General features: G+C 38.0%; 2 protein-coding genes across 3 annotated transcripts in view; one reads left to right on the top strand and one right to left on the bottom strand.

The window, feature by feature from the left end:
• scara5 (scavenger receptor class A, member 5 (putative)) overlaps positions 1-10,536 on the bottom strand; it is a 99,137-nt gene extending 88,601 nt beyond the window's left edge. The window contains exons 1-2 of one of the 2 annotated variants that reach the window (XM_044329632.1): positions 10,214-10,536; positions 3,576-3,698 (exon numbers count right to left, since the gene is read on the bottom strand). In XM_044329632.1, the coding sequence (XP_044185567.1) occupies positions 3,576-3,687 (112 nt within the window). In that variant the 5' untranslated portion in view covers positions 3,688-3,698; positions 10,214-10,536. The remainder of the gene's footprint in view (positions 1-3,575; positions 3,699-10,213) is intronic. The other variant, XM_044329633.1, reaches the window with a different exon arrangement.
• Positions 10,537-11,854: 1,318 nt separating this feature from the next.
• Positions 11,855-17,577, top strand: LOC122999933 (sterile alpha motif domain-containing protein 12-like). Its single transcript, XM_044377303.1, has 4 exons — positions 11,855-11,965; positions 15,128-15,274; positions 15,498-15,638; positions 16,038-17,577. Exons 2-4 carry the CDS (start codon positions 15,154-15,156, stop codon positions 16,052-16,054), a joined length of 279 nt encoding a protein of 92 aa, XP_044233238.1. The 5' UTR covers positions 11,855-11,965; positions 15,128-15,153; the 3' UTR covers positions 16,055-17,577.
• The last annotated feature ends 313 nt before the right edge of the window (positions 17,578-17,890 follow it).

The following is a 17,890-nucleotide window of genomic DNA, read 5'->3' as shown; positions in this document are numbered from 1 at the left end:
AGCTGGAACCAGTGATTGTTTGGCATTTTTTCTTAATGAACAACTAAAATAGTTGCTGATTAATTTTCCGTTGACAGACTAATCAATTAATCCTATAAAATGCAAGAAAATATTTTTTATAAACACCATCACGCTTTCCCAGAGCCTAAAGTGAGGGCTTAAATTCCTTTTTCTGTCCAAAAACAGTCTCAAAAACCAAATTTATTCAATTTGCAATAATATAAAGCAGAGAAAATCAGAAAATTCTCACATTTTAGGGGCTGGAATTATGAGAATTTTTGGCATTTTTTCACTATTAAACTTTGTTGGATGTTTGTTGAGGGTTTTGTTATATTGTGGTTTAAAATACATCTTTGTGTGTTGTGTATTGCTGCTTTTATAACTTTTTTTCACAGATAAAACACAACAAAACGCAGAGAAGGCACGACTTTAAATGCACTGCACATTTTCAAAGATGTTCAATGGCAAGGTGAACACTTTCCAACGGACATCAGACCAGAGAGTTCCATACTTAGTCACCAAGTCACTGTTAACACATTTGGGAATCACATTATTGTTCTGCTGTGTGCTCCATCTGAGTCATGTCTGTCTGGTGATGGTATTGTCAACGTACTCTACTGTAAGACACAAAGAGACAGGGGATTTAACTGACAGATTAGCGCAGGATTAGCCAAAACTCAGAGGCTTATTTTATTAGTAAACTTGGAAGTGCAACAACTACCTTTTGACACATATCTGAGTCTGTTTATTTCAAGGTAAAGTAGGGTGAGTCAGTTACTGGCACAGTCTGTATTTGGATGTTTTTGGTGAAATTAGTGACTATACATGGACACAGCATTGTATAGTGAGCACTACTTGTTTCCCAAACAAAACAACACAGACGCTAATCTATGTGTGTATATTCAAACATTATCATATGATTGTCATGGCAACTGTAATGTGCTGTTATAATTACTGTACACAAGTCAAACCATGGTAGAAATGGTATTGTTCACACCACATTTCCCATAAATCCTGATTTTTCTTTCACAATATAGAGCACCAAAATGAAACCAGAACTTCCAGGTTGTGGTCCAGAAGTAAGAAAAGCTCATTCAAAACCCCATTGATATGTGTAACTATGCTAATAACTTAAAATTCAGCCTTGGAACAGAGCTTTTCTCAACAGTATGTTGTTTGGCTCGCTTTATATGTTTAGATAAGGATGGTAGTTTTTTTTGAATAATGATTTAATATCTTTGTTTATTCAAGATTTATGTTTTTTTAGCAACCTTTACATCATTTCCCATAAGCCCTTGACGTCTACAGGCTGAATGTCACGGCTCAACAAAGACAAGTCGAGGGGCTGTGGCTAGCTCAGACATGTCTATAATAATGTTGCCACACTTGTAGTTTTTTCTGTGCTCACATAGAAATCATTGTTTAGCTATGTTAAAGGGGACATATGCACATTTCCTGGTTTATATTTTTATTCTGGGGCTCGACTGGAATATCTTTACTTGGTTTACAGTTCAAAAAACTCCCTATATATCTCCCTCTCAGTTCAGCCTCTGTCTGAAACAGGCCGTTTTAGCTCCTGTCTCTTTACGGCCCCCCCTCCTGATCAGTCCACTCTGTTCTGATTGGTGAGTTCCCAGAAACTGCCTCTGACAGACTTCTAGCTGCTCCAGAGGCTATGTAAACAAACAGTAGTAGTTCTCATTCTTTACTCAAAATGTCAACTTCTCAAATACATCCGTCCATGTTCGAACTGAAATCTGATCCAAAGTATGGAGAGGACATTGTGAACAACCAATGAAACAACCTTAGTGACAAAAGGCTACAGAAAGGACCACCGTGGGCATGAGCAAACTGATGTCATCACAAGGAGGAAGTAGCGGTAATGTTAAAAATGGAGCGTTCAGAGCAGACTGAAGCCATGGCTTTTGATGTAGAGAGCATTTTTACATATGTTCACCTCAAGTTTTGGAAATTAGACCATATATAAGGTAGACATCATAACAGTGTAAAAGTACCCCAAAAACCCCATGAACACGCTTCATTTTTTCAGAAAGGCAGATGAAAGAAAGGCTGAGTGAGAGATTGAGTTACAGAGGCTAAGCTGGACGAGACGCTATGACTTTGGCTCTCCATTACTTGTTCTGTACCCATAATTCTAAGTGTGTTTTACCCATAATGCACACTACCCTTGCAGTTGGGTGAATCAGAGTTGGATCACATTCCCACTCAAAATTAAACCTTGCCAGTGTCTCATAGAAACCTAATGCCTGCTTGCTCTCTTCTGCTGTACCCACATGAGCTAAACCCAGTCTGGGGCTGGGAATATCTTCTCTAATTGAACGAGGTGTGAAAATGTTCTAGGATTAGTGGACTTGGAAGAGAGTAGTCTTTCTGATATGTGAGGTCATTGTCCGTTTTCCATTAAAATGTCAACAAATTCTCCAGTTAATGTTCTCTAAGTCTTTCCCACCAAACTCGCAGAGCCCTGGGTCGAAACCTGAGAACACCACAGGGTCAACTGTGGATTCGTTCAGCTGCACCTGTACACACACACACACACACACACACACACACACACACACACACACACGCACACAAACACACACACACACACACGTGCACACACACACACACACACTCATATAAGCATACTTGCACAGATGTTGGTCTTGGACATTTCTGGCCTTCATAGATGACCATAGAGAGGGAAGAGCAGATGCCAAACAGTGACAGCATTGCCTGCATGTGTGTTAGTGCACTTGAGTCTTCACTGGTTTGTTTTAAGTGTGTGTGGGCGTTTCTGTTTACACACATAAATGCTTCTGTAGAAAGTCCCTTTCTGAAAATCATTTACAGCTTTCAAAAGATCTGAAACTAATTTGTATCAGACTTATGAACAATTTAAAAAAATAAAAATGATGAACAAAACTAGACAAAAACTGTCAAAAATATGGGTGAAATTTCAATCTTAAAAATACTATTTGCATCACAACCACTCGGCAGTTTGACCATTTGTTTTCTTTTGCCTACTTAGAGGTAGAGCTCCAACAATTAGTTGATTAGTCAATCGACAGAAAACTAATTGCCAACTGTTTTGACGATTGATTAATTTTTTTGAGTCATTTTTTAAAGAAACAATACTTCTGCTTCTGATAATAAACTGAATGTTTTTGGGTTGTGGATTGTTAGTCGGGAAAAGACAATACCTTGGGCTTTGGGAAACAGTAATCTGCATTTTTCACCATTTTATGACATTTTATAAACCAAAAGACTGATTGATTAATTGAGAAAATGATTGACTGATTAATTGATAAGGAAAATAATCTCGATCTTTGCAGCCCTACGACAGAAAGGGCAAGTTCATTAATGTTTTCACCTGATTTTCTTCCCAGTTTCTAGTACTGGAAGATATTCAGAACTGTCCTAGTTGAATGTGTTGAATATGTTGAATAATGTTTAAACCAATCTGCTCCTTTTTATAAATCTCTAAACCCAAAATCAACAAGCTTTACACTCAGCTCAGTGTTTTCAGCTTCCCCATATTCAAACCCTCCAGGTCTGAACTCTCCTCTTACCTTCATCACACAGGTTGAGTTTGGACAGGTTGCGTCCGTCGTAAGCCTCTTCATACATGGATCCGTTCTCTCTCTCTTCATATGTACTCAGATACATGGCCTTGTTCTCCATCTCTTCCTGCTCTGAGGAGAAAAGACACAAACAGTATGATTCACAGGATCTGTTTCTCATTACATATGACACTGCCATCTCTCCATAACAAACCCAAATGATTTACAAGCTACATATGGGTTACAAAGGAAAGAAAAACCTAAATAGATGAATTAAGAGTAGCCCCACTATACAGGTGGGAGAAATTTCCCAACATGATTTGGGTCCACTTGCCCCCAAATCAAAACAAAGTCATTCTATCTTGATGGGAATGGTCTCCATGATGGCAATACATCCACCAACAGGGTATGAAGTTTCACTAAAAGGTTTGATGAGTATAAAAATGATATGAATAATATGTTATTACCTTCACAGCCACCATATCTAAGCTTAGTTGTACACTATGGGAAGATTTTGCCCAAAGTTAAAGTCAGTGTTTGTCCCCACAATCAACACCACAATGAAGTATGAGGGTCCTCACAGGTATAGAAGTTTCAGCACACGTGTTTGTTACCTTTGCTGCCCTCTAGTGCTGTTAATGATGTGGACAAGCTGTGTCTGTTGCACTTTTCAAGCTCCAGCACAGGCATGCACGCAGGCATGCACGCACACATGCACGCACGCACACACTCACGCACGCACACATACATGCACACATACATAAAGATGTAGGTCCAAGCTAAACAAACTGAAGGAAATCCTTGTGGTTTGAGGATTGTGGCCGTCTCTCTAGTGTTATGTGATTTGTTTCCTCTGCCAACAGAGCTGGACAGGGTTTGTGTTTTTGCCCCACTCCATGTGCCTGTTTGCCTTTTAGCCGGATATTTTAAAAAGCTATGAATGGATGTGCATAAAACATGGGTCAGTTGACGGGCAAGAAAAAACTGATTCACCTTTCCTACTAACTTCCCATGAGGAGTGTGTGGCAGCGGGCAAGGATTCTCATAAAAAGGTATATTGTTTTCAGATGTGTTCAGCAATCAGCAATTGCCATCAGAACACATTACAACAAAAAAACTCCATTATTAGTCCAGTCAAACAATATTGGGACACTGAGGAGCTCAGAACTGCCTTGCCAGTTCTTCCAAAATGTGCCATAGCCCTAATGGCAACTGAACAAAGTGCTGACTACATGCACCACTTATCTGGGTTCTGGTGGCAGTAGGCCAACAAGAAGCCCAGGCGTCCATCTCATTCTCCAGTGCTCCCTGGGGGATGCCAAGCTATTCCCAGGCCAGATGAGATATAAAATCCTTCCAGTGTGTTTTGGGTCTGCCCAGTGGTTTCCTCCCAATTTGACATGCCTGGAAATTCTCCACAGGGAATCATCCAGGAGGCATCCTGATCAGCCATCCGAACCACCTCAACTGGTTCCTTTCAACACACAGGAACAACGGTTCTGCTCCAAGGTCTTTCTAAATGTCTGAAACTAGTCATTCTGTCCCCAAACATGAGCCTAGACATCCAGTTAAGGGAATTTATTTGAGTTACACCAGTGCAATGTCCAAATCACTGCACATGCCTCACAAATCTTCTCCCTATCTTCTTTTTCGAATAAGCATCCAAAACACTCGCAAGAATTTGACAACAATGTGAAAACAAATAATGTATAGGATTCATTTCCATTTCTAAAAGTGTAACTTTATTTGAATTCATCAACAATGGCAATACTGGGTACACAACCGCCATGTAATCATGTTTCAAGTGTTTTAGGAGCAATCATCAGAACAAAGAGAAAAAAAAAGATAATATCACAAGTGTGTTGTCAATACAGTGAATCCCAACAAGCATCTATGGATCAGGGAAGACAGATAAAAGTGTAACTTTAAACCTGTATTGATTGAGCACAAAAAGCTTTGAACACAACTTTAGCATACACTATTACCACCATACTATGTTGAATGGAAAACTGTTTCTTATTTACACATCAAGAATACACTGAACAACATTAGCATTCACCTAGAGTCGTGTTTGTTGCCACCTGATACATTCAAGACTAATATTCACTCTCATTTTAGCTCTATTTTGGTTTCCAATAACTCCTGAGGGAAATATGTTACTATTAAGATGGTAAATGCTCCACTGTGTTCACCAGCTAATTGCTAAGCTTTCTGGCTGCCGTTTGGTGTTGGGCAGTCAGAATATAGTGGGTTTATTGTGGTTTTTTTTGCTGAGAACAGCTGCCTGCTGTAGCTGGGAATGGGGTTGATGAGAGTGGTAAGAGTAAACCCCATCAGTGAAGTTGCGAACCAGAAAACCAAAACAACGAGCTGAAAGGCGCTACAATGCTTTGTAGAGCTGAGGACATAATTTCCCAAAAATGCAAAAGTTGGACTAGAGAAATATTTGTATCTTAAGCAGACACTCAAATATTTAACCACATGAATTCAGAAGGGTGAAGAATGAAGGGAGCTTTGACAGATATGGTTATGGGAGAGTTCCAACTTGTCCTCCTTCCAAAACCAGAGGCCATATGGGCACATAAATCTAATGAAAACATCTCCCGGGAGAGGGGAGTGTCTCAGAAGCCACTTATCATCACAAGAAGTAATTCAATCTTAAATAGGCTGTTGACATCCAGCAGGTGCAGCCATTGTTGAGTTACTATTTGCAAATCTGGAACAAAATCTACGATTTGACAACTCAGTTTTTAATTGGATTTCATATTTTTTTTGTTCAAGAATAAGTGATGAAGAATGCGAATGAGTTGCTCACTTCTTTCTGGGTAGAACGAGTTAGTCAAGTCACATTAGCTTGCAGCCATACATCGACTATCTACTATGAGTTGAGCGTGTTTGCTCTTCTAGTTTGGGTAGGGTTTCCCACGCTACATCAAATATGGCTGCCATATGAATAAAGTGAAAGGGACCACAGAATAAATAGAAAAAGGCTCATGACAGAATAGACATAGACGACTCGATAGAGGGATAAAATTAAATCTGCAACAGACGGGAGACGATGGGTGTGAAACTCCCACAAGCTCCAGCGGCAGATCTGTGAGTGTTTGACAAAGTCGTTAAAAAGTGCTCAGTCTGGACTTTCTCATTACAGAGGGGATAGAGGGGTCAGGTTGACATTTAGACTGAAGCTAGGCAGAAACCATTAAGGCTGCTAGGAGATTTCCCTAAACCCTCCATACCCCTGTGTGTGTGACTGTATCTACAGTGTGTGTTTGTGTGCGTGGGTGTGTGCATGAGGTGAGTTATCATCTAATTACACTGAGTTTTGTGTGGTGACACTCTTTTATCACACACTTGCTCAGTGCCAACCAAGGATGGTGGGAACACAAAGAGTCACCTCTGTCTGCTCTCATTATCTCTGCAACTGTGGACAAAATGAAAAATAGAAATTTAGAGGGAAAAAAGTCAAGTAAGAAAACCACTAACTGTGTGATATGCATAGTATTGGTCAGATTTAAAGGGCCAGTTAAACCAAAACACAACAAAAACAGGTGAAGTTTCCATTTACAGAGTATGCTCTATCAGGAGTAGCAGGACTGACCATTAGAGTTGCAATGATCAGTTGATTAACCGATTAATAATGTTGAACTATTGTTTTGAGTCATTTTTTAAGAAAAAGTTTGAAATTCTATGACTAACTTCTCAAATGTGAGTACTTTCTGCTTTATTTAGTCTTCTATGACAGTAAACTGAATATCTTTGGGTTGAGGACCAATTGTTTAATCAAAAAAATATTTGATAGTTTCAGCCCTACTGAACACAACTGAAAAAAGGCTCTGAAAACCACTTCCAAGTCCAAAACATTCACATCCAAACCACCAGGAATCACGAACATTAAAAAAAAAGTATTTTTCCTGATGAAACTAAAGCCTTTGATGCACAGTATCAGCTGTTCATCATGGCGTTGGACTCCCTTAGGCCTCTGCTATCATCAGGTCTAACGTGACTGGATCCTTACGGGAAGCGGATTTCTACTCTCCTCATCCCTCAAATGACTGGCGGCTTTCCTCTCAGAGCTCTGTCCAATCACATCAAATGATTCAAGATGCAGTGTGACAACTAGCCAAGAAGAAAAGCTGCACTTAAGACAAAGTATGACTTTACATCTTATTGACCATTTGAGACTCAAATATTGTCAGATGTTAAACTTAGTTTGTCCACATGTTTATCAGGGACCTCCAAAGTTGAGAAGATGAATGTTATGTCTTCATTTTGAGGACAATCCAGTTTGGAATAAGTGGAAAGGAAATTGTACAGCTTATGTACATGAGCACCTTCCAAATTGGGAATTTCACATAACAGAAACAAGGTTTCTTTTAGTCATTACCAAACAATGTTTTTCGTCCATATTCATTACAGTGAGGACTTAATAATTCGACATGCTATGTCCCATGTTGTGAAATATGGTTCTTTGTTTTCTTTCTGGCAGTTAGATGAGAAGATCAATACCACTCCCATATCTATCCATTGAATATGAAGCTGGAGCAAGGAGACAGTTAGCTTGGCTTCAAGCGAGCTAATAGTTTCAAAACAATCCCCTGTGGCCCAAAAAGTATTTTCCCCATAGACCGCCATTGTGAAAGAGACAGAGTGGAGAAACACTACTGTGCATATTCAGTGGGCTGAGAAATGTGGAAGCAAACTCGGAGACTAGAAAACTTTTTTTGGTTGTATGCCAGGCAAGCAATTTTCATTAACTGGTGAATAGTCCAGTATCCAGTTCCTTCAATACACCCATGGGCTAGAGTTTCCACCTGCTTACAGTCTTTATGCTAAGCTAGGTTAATTGCCAATAGAGTGGTATATATCTTCTCAGCTAACTCTTGGAAACAAAGCAATAAGCATATTTCCCAAAAGGTCAAACTAAATGTCTACTTGATTGTTTTAAGAAACTAAAATAGCTGTGGTAGATCTTGTTTTTGGCATATAGGAACTTGGCGCAAACAAACAAAAAACCGTTGAACTTCAGTTCAATTAGCAAATATGTCCATAAAGAGAGGCCACTAATTAGGCTAGAGGTAGCCAATGTCTTATGTGCATTAGATGGGTACAGTGCACTGGAAATAGTAAATTAACCCAAATCTGATGTTGCATCCAGTTTTATCATCATTGTGGGGAACATATATAAACCACCAGAAATGTACTTTTAAGCTTTATCTGAAATATAAAAAATACTTTGGTGGCAGTGGATTTAGCTTCAGATCTCCTCTTAGCTGGTGATTCGTTGATCTACACTTGTCATTACTGCCTCTCTTCATCTCCTTTATAGGCAGTATAAAGTTTTGGTGGTATATGGAGAGACTCTGCAACAGCTCCAGACAACTTTGGGTTTAGTCTATTTCACAGAAAAATGCACTGAGAGGCAGTGAGTGACAGTTGGTGGTGAACTGAGAGACAGAAAAAGAGATTCACTCAGCAACAGAGGAAACAATTATCTTGTCATGCGTCGCCGCTTCGTGAGATTTTGCCCCCAACTGAGCATCCAATTGTCTGTGAGGGAGGGAACCAGCGCGTGTGGTCTCTGCTGCCTTCATAACTGTTTAAAACATGATCCCAATGTATAAATTACTTATAGTTACCTACTAACAGAGCAGGCAATGAGAACATATGGGGCATGTAATGAATTAAAAACAATTGAAAAAGTCAGTTGTCTGTTGCATATTACATCCTACATATATACAATTAACTTTAATTCTTGCAGGGTCTGTTAAGCCATCTAGTTATTATCAATAAAAAGCACCTTAATGTGCTGGGGCGTTGATTTTATGCCTTCAAATCACAGACGTGGGTGGCTTAGCTGAGGCAATTGAAAGCACCATCTCTCTCTATACATAGGCAACACCCCATGTCATTGCTCAATCATCCATGTGCAACATTAACCCATTTTCTCGCTTAATTCAAAGCAGAGATACTTCATCCATGACCGCTGAAACACAAAGCAACAATGTTCTGCGGATGAGTTCATTAAATGTGCGTTTCCGGTCTTTTTGTAGCACACAGCAGTGTGATAAATAACATTCAGTAAATCAGCTGTTTAACTGATGCCATCCAGCCTAGTTGTAATAAAATTTTAACAGATGTCAACCAATTTACTGCCTTAAAGGTCAACGTGTGGCCTTCAATGGACCCAACAATAAATCAGGAAGTATTACACTGATGCTGCCTTTTTCAGGTATTAAACATGTCAGTTACAACCTGTTGATACTTAAAAAGGGCATGCATCTCTAAACTAAGCTTTTGCACAATCCCTATACATCAAAAACCCACTATTTAACATCAAAATGTCCAAACATGCTGATATGCATACAAAGAGTTGATTTATGTGACTTAATATCCAATGGATATACAAAATATTTCCATGTCCTGCAATAATTTGAAAAAGGAAAAAACTTGACAGGCTAACTTGAAACTTGAAAGCTATGACAGGTGACACACAATCAACTGAGGCTAAAAACAGCTGCAATGACACTATACACACTCAGAGAGGATTTAAGGGTTAATGCATTTTACTAGTTAACATGTTATGTCTGAGTTATACTTTAAACACCAAACTTGAATGCAAAAAAAGGAGAAGCAAGCTCTCTCACCTTGTCAGCTGTCAACTGGAAATTTAAAAAATAAATAAATAAAAAAAATCACAGCTCCACGTTTCTCATAGTTTCCCACAAAAAGTTGCGTCTTGACGCTGTAACTCCAACCTTGCCTTGGTTCACTCCCTCAGTGTTATTAAATGAAACAGGCAGGAAGAGTAAAACACTGCACCATGCACAGTCCCTCTCACTGCAGCAGGCAGACAGTCAGCTCTGTGAGGGACAAGCTGAGACATTGGGAGTAATATACCCACAACATCATCATGTGACCATCACAAAACTCACAGCTGAAGTTTGCTCTGCCTGCCGAGCAGCTGATGTACAAAAAGAGAGGAAGGTAAAGAAAGGCCGCTTGCCCTGCTGTACACGTGCGCCCTCTGTCGGGTGTAAGCAGGTTATATGTTGATGTATAGATCAGCTGGTATTGTTTTGTAAAGTTTGGAGAGTGAAAATGAATTCTTTGAATGGATAAAAAAAATATCTGTCTTTAGCCTTCACTTACACAGCCTACCTGGACTAGTGATGATGCCTTCATGAACTCCTCGTCAATCCCATAAATTAAGCCAAGACGATATCTGACCATATTTGAAAGATTCCAGTGTTAGCTTTGTCTGATCTCATTTAGGCATTTAGGATGATGGAATACAGTATATCTATATGCATTACATATTACTTAAGATTTACTCAATTTATCATCCAAACATTGGAAACAATAGTTGCTGAGATCGTAAACTTCACTTTTGCCAAATTAGTTGTATTTTCCTCGTTTTTGGCTTGTTCCATTAACACTCCATATAGACTCAGACACTTATGAAAGTGAATGAAATGCAAAACAATTTTTATTTATAGGGCAAGAGTGCATTTGAAAGTTAGTAAGGTATAGAACTGGAACCCTGCAAATAAAGCATGAAAAGAGCTATTAAGAATAATTTTTCATGTATGCAAAGTTCACTAGTAACATGACACTACATGTAGTGGTTTGTCCTATGATGACACAAATGAATGTATACTTTTATTCAAGTGTTGTACCTGGGCTTTGAAAACACTAAGCAGGCAAAACATATGGTACTTTATCCATATGTGTCACAAAAGAGGTGCAATGATTAGTTGAAATGGTTCATGGGGAATTCAATCTGAAAATAATCAACAATGGAAATAATTGGTGGTTGCAGATCTAATACATAGTATATCAGGTATTTACATAACACTCTCATACATGGTAAGCCTTTAACAAAAACTGAGATAAGTGAACACATACTGTAGTTTACTTGTTGATATGACTGGAACGTCCAGCAGAGATTTTCATAAAAAACTTACCATGAAGATCATGATAAAATGGACACTGGAATATAAAATGCGTTTTAATTCTCAGCCCAGGGCAACACTTTTATATCCTCCTGTGGGGTGTAATGGAAGTGTTTATTTTCCACAGCCAAACAAAGGATGCCACATCTTGACTGAACAAAAACAGATCTGTGCTCTGGTCACGTTTAGCTGACATGACAACAATTTCCTAAAAAGTTTTTCATGGGATTTGATTCAACGGGATATATGATTGGGCCTTTGTGTTGTCTCATTAGATACATGTACCATACAGATTCCAAAAGTTCCGACAACACCTGAAGGCATCTCCAGCAGCTGGGTGGAGCCGGGAACAGGAATGTACCTAAAGTAACACTTCATAGACTGTACAGGTACAGACGAAGCTCGCCATTAATTTTTAACAATAACCAACGGACCTCGGCGGAGGTAAATATGACTTCTTCTCTCTAATCCAAAATACATAAAAGATAAAGTTTGTAAAGTTGTCACTGTGTTTTAACACCTGCCATAAATGATCAATGTTTGATGTTCAAAGACTGTTCATCGCTGGGTTGCTGTAAACCTCTGGGCGGGGCATCTTCTGATGCCCTGCCAAATTACATTTAAAATGTGGATGTTTTAATTAGTAATATTTTACCGACATAAATTCACACCTGTTATAACAAGCTAATAACATCTGAGAGCAACTGCTTCAATTCGGCATACAGCTGAACTTAAGTTATTCAGCCAATTTAGCCATTTATACGTTTTTACAGTTTTTTTTTTAATACACAGCTAAGCAAGAGGCACTGACCAGTGTGAAATCAGTTTGTAAAGTTGATATTTTGATAAGTGATGCTTGGTGAATATATAGAAAAACATACAAAATCACATAAGCTAGAAGAGGCGTTTGATGAGTTTATGTTTTACACATTTGCCAAAAGGAAACTCAACATCAAGCTATTGCTGTTATTATGAGCAGAATTTGGCCTGAACTCTCTCCCAACATGGGGGAGGGAAAGGCATCAAGAGATTGCATCATGCAAAATGGAGAAAAGCTGACAAAAGCATGCCTAAGTTCTTTAGAAAGATGTTGAGCAATAACTACTCACATAAAAACTGTTTTAAAGACTTAATGAGGAGATGATGCAATTCTGCAGGAAACCACAAGGTGGTAGGATTACATCTTTGGATGCATGAAGGATGACTGAATCCTGCCACTTGTTAATATGTCCTGTTTGTCCTGTAAACTCTGGATATTTGCTGTATTTCCAAAAAAAGAGAAATAAAATTCAGTCCGGCCATAGAACATAACTGATAGCATGAAGGTTTTACTTATATGTATTTCTTCACGCCATGCAAACTGGTAAGAATCCAACAGTATTAGGGCTGAGTACTGAACTTAAATACTTAGAGAAATATATCCATGTCACTAAGTACAGAAGACTGTCAAATACCAAAAGCTGGTATTGTATGCTTGTTCAGACTTTTGCTCTTTCCTCCTTCGATCTGTATTTTATTACTGCTGCTTGTGTGTAGACATTTGAGAGGTTTTGAGTTTTGTTTATATGAAATACCTGAGCATTATACAAGCCCAAATATTAAAATAATGTCAAGTTATACTCAACTCTACACAAAATAAATAAAAATGCAAATGCAATGCAGAAGGCCAAAATGATTCTGGGCAGTTGTACTTACAATACAGTTTCAGTTTTTGTGCTGTATATGAAATCAAGTTGCCAAGGAAAGCAAACAGAAGCAAACAGAAGTGCCCACACAGTAACTTTAACTTTTCCATCCTAAAAATCAATAAAACTGTCAAACTAGAAGCAGACGATTGCAGCAGGAACAGATAATAGGAGAAGTAGTGCGTAGCCGCAAGTGGAAGAGGAAACATCAGGCCTGGAAAAAAGCAATACATCAGTGAGATTAATAACACTTAAAGCGCTTCGGATACATTTAATGTGTTTAATTTAGAATTAAACATAAATTTGGATTAACTTGCAACAAACACAGGTTAATTAATTGCAGTAGTAGGATGTAAAAATCCACCACACAATCAGGAAGTGATACAGAAAGCAAATTTCCCAACCTGCTTGTTACTGCATATTACTTTTTTTTATTTACAAGTCCTGGTTCAGTTGTAAGTGGGCAGTATAAAGATAAATGAAATGGTTCAGAGCAAAGAAGACAAGCTGAATATACAGTCAGTTTATTTCCCTGCAGATATTGAACCACAGGGGCTGAGTTAAGGAGCCACATAGTTTAAGAAATGCTGTTTTAAGGGATGAAGCCACGTTACAGACAACAGTGAGATTGCTTTTGTCCTCATTTAACCTGAGTCTGAAGGGAACTTTCCTCTGTCTCTTTGCCCCGGTGTAAAGGTCTTCACTCTCTGTATGTCAATTATTCCGCTGGGACCTTGTTACTGCCTCGGCCAATCACGCATCCCCCTTAATTAACACAGGAAAAATTACATTCCTGTATTTATAACCCAATAACTAGACTGGCCCGCTGAAAAGGTCACATCAACTGTTTAACAGTTTTCGCCATATAGCGGTGCACCCCAAGAGGATATGGCTGGGAGGAAAGCCAAAACAACTGCTATGAAAACTTTTCTGACCTCCGAGTGTTAGAGTTGGTTGATTTCGCCTCGCTGTTACGTTCAGCTCAGACTCAAACTTCACATGTGCTGCTGAGGGGCGTCTGCACGTTCACAGGAGTGGCCGCTGAATTACTCAGCTCAAATAGTGTCCTGGTGAACTTTAATAACCATGGTAACACTAGGTGCACATTTGTTATTGACACAAGTATAATCAGCTTCTTCTTACTGTCCCAAATATTTGGTTTTCTTGGGTTAACTGAAAGAAAATCAATCACCATTGATTTTTAATTGACTGAATGATTAAAAGTTGAAGTCATTTATCAACCAAAAAACGCAAAACATTTCAAACATGAGGATTTGTGTTTTCTCTCTGTTTTATATCATTGTTAACTCAGTATTGTTGGTATTTGGACTGCTGCTCGAAGAAACCAATGAAATTTTTATGGCATTTTTTTTTTGAGATATTTCATAGATGATGTACAATTTCTAACCTGATAAGTAGAAGCTTACAAAGAGCACTTGAAAGCATTATTTTGCTCCTGTCACTGCAGGTGACAGGAGGGTAGAGCAGCAATAATTATTCACTTAATTGATTAGCTGATTAATAAAATTAATAGGCAACTACTTTGATAGTCAATGAATCATTTTTTTAAGCAGAAATACAAAAAATTTGGTGGTTGCAGCTTCTGAAAATTGAGGATTTGACATTTTTCTGTGTCATACAGTGCATCATAGTAAACTGAATCTTATTTATAACTTTCGATTTCTGACGATTGTTCAGATAAAAGAAGACATTTGAAGATAAAACCATGAGCTCCTAGAAATGATGACAGATGTTTTTCACTATTATCTGACATTTTAGAGACAAAATGATTAAGCAAAATGGCAGATTAATCAATAATAAAAATCAAAGGGCTAAAAATGGATAGAATTCAGTATTTAAGATGTTCCTCTCTAGAACAATGTTTCTTTGTTATGAATTTTTCAGTTTTTTGCCTTTTCAGGGTGTTGCTGATGTGGTTGCAGGGTGATGGACCTGTCAAAGCGAGTGTCATTGTGGTCGGTGGAAGAAGTGTTGGAGTGGATGCAGGAACAGTATCCAACTCAAATGGGCGTACTCCATAAAGCCATAATTAAACACGCTATATCAGGTACAACCGATGGATTTAATTTGATTTGCTTTACTGGAACAAATGTTTAATGAGAAGATCCAGAAATCAAAAGGATATTCATTATTGGCAGCGTTTTTTAGGTAGAATTAGTTAAATAAACATACTGTGGTTTTGTTATACTGCTTTTAATAGTCTTAACTTTCACTCAACACATCCACTTTGTGTCTGGATTAATACTTACTTATGCATGACTCTCTTCCAGGCCGTGCATTGCTGAGATTAAAGGAGCATCACCTGGAGCTTCTCGGGGTGGAAGCTGAGGAGCAGCAGCAGGAAATCTTGCAGGACCTCCTCCTCCTCAGAGTTCAAGAAGAAATCGATGAACTCACTGACATCTGCTCTGGTGAGAATGCCAAATGACTTACTCTTCAGGTTTTCACTGCGCTCCGAATTAATAAAATATATGTTGAAAAGTAGCTGTGCATTCAAAATGGTGAAACACATTTTTTTTTAGCGGTGGGTACCAACATTTTAATGTAACATGCACAGAAAATCATGCATGAATATACGAGAGGTTAATGATTTTCTTGCAGGTCAATCACAGGCATGTATGTTTCTTTCAAATGCAGTCAATACTACACATTTTTTATTTTGGATAGCACTCTGGGACTTTTTAAGAAAACATATGTGATGTGTCCACCTTTAGAATAAACCTTAAAAATCAAGTGTAGCATTTATGTCCAAAGAGTGGAAAAGCTGCTTCTACTAACAGCTTTTACTTACTCCATTTTTTATTTTTCAGAATGTTTTTCTCCGTAACGGTTAAATAAATATCTTCAGAAGAAACACCACATACTTTTTGTTTTCCATCTATTCATCCATCCATGTGAAGGAGGGAGGAAGGTGGGAGTGATGGAAATCATAAGAGAAGGTGAAAAGAAAAAAGAATCAATGAGGAATGAAGAGAGGAAGAAACCCATTTCCTGTGTGAAATCCGACCTGTGCAGATGGATGAGCTTTGTTTTTTTTCTGAGTGTCTTTTTCTGATCCCTACTCTCCATTAGTCTCTGTCTTTTTTTTTTCTTTCTCTAGAGCAGGTTTCCATCCAACTTTTGCAGAATGCATTTTTATACAAGTTATTATGCACTGACAGTCATTTATTACTAACAATAACACCCTGCATTGCATTGTTAATAGCAGATGATGCTTTCTCTCCATCTAAATTGCACTTGATTTACACATCTCAAAATATCAGGCCAATTAAGTGTCAGAATAGACGTAGTTATGTCAAGTGGATGAAACCTACTAATTAATCTAAGTCAAGCCCAAATCAAAAATTAAATTGTGAGCATGTGATTGTTTGTTAATGGATTTGAAACAAGGCCTGAAAACAACCACAAGGTTGTAAATGTAGCATATTGTGGATTTGTGTCTGTTACTGTTTTCTACTTATTTGTAGACTTTCATTACAGTTGTTATAATTTAAACCTGTAATAACTGATTTTTTAGCCACTCAGGGGCAGCAGAAAAACAAAACTGTGAACACTAGACTGACATATCATCAATCGTTTCTCTTGACAAATATTCTTTCTCCTTTTGGCTTTGCTTTTGGTCTCCACCAACTCCTGTAGGAAATATTTAGCTCAGGGCTTACAGGAACTCCACAGTGTGTGAAAATGCATATGAGTTCCACTTTTACATATAAGCAATGATCCATTGTTAATTTGAAAATATTGATTATAGCTGCTTTAACTCATAGAAGAACAGGGAAATTACTGTAGAGAGAAAAATAGTCAATTAATCAATTCAAAAGTCAGAGTAGCTTGTTTTCCATTTAAACATTTCAGATTAGAAAGCCTCTTAACTCTTAACAGTAAAACTTCTTGTACTGTTTGCTTTTGTCCCACACAGGCTGACTGAAACTGATCCAGCTGTTGGTTTGAACCGCGTGTTTTGACTTGAAACGTCTTTATTCTATATTTTTGACTGATAAACTACAAACAATGCATTGTTTTTCCAACGTTACAGAATATAAGAGTTACAGCTAAACTGCACAATTTGTCTGGATTTGATGTTATTTTCTTCTTGATATATACTGGCTGTTTGTGATTAAGGTGAATTCTAAATTAAATGTCTACAGCTGGTTCTCAGAAAGATTTATAACTTGTGAATATCCTTAATTCAAGTGGTCTTAAAACTTTCAGAGGCCTTATTATATGACAAGTATGTATGTATATCACATGTATTATGTAAAAGGTCACATCTGTTTCTGAGCATTTTTTCATTGCACTACATGCACTACAGTATGCTTGTTTGAATTAAAACTGTGCTTTGGCAACACCCTCCTGCCTGCTGAGTTTTTTAATCATCTGTCTCTGTTCCAGAGAGTCTCCTCTCAGACTGTACTTGCTCTGCTTTACTGTAATCAGTCATTTGTTTGTCATCTTCTTGTTTTAACAGCTGCAGCCTCCTGTACTGTACTTCTGTTATTGTCTGGTTGGAAAAGCCTCTGAGACAGTGAAAATGCAAACACTCATAAAACTAAATGTAATAATAATAAAATCATATTAATTATTAATCATATTTATGATATTAATAATCAAACTGCATCACATCCATGGCATCAGTTGTATATCAGTCTGATCATAATCCATG

The sequence above is a fragment of the Thunnus albacares genome, chromosome 16 (assembly GCF_914725855.1).
Source record: "Thunnus albacares chromosome 16, fThuAlb1.1, whole genome shotgun sequence".
NCBI classification, from domain to species: Eukaryota; Metazoa; Chordata; class Actinopteri; order Scombriformes; family Scombridae; genus Thunnus; species Thunnus albacares.
Note: the sequence above shows the minus strand (reverse complement) of the source record. Positions and strands in the feature narration are given on the sequence as shown.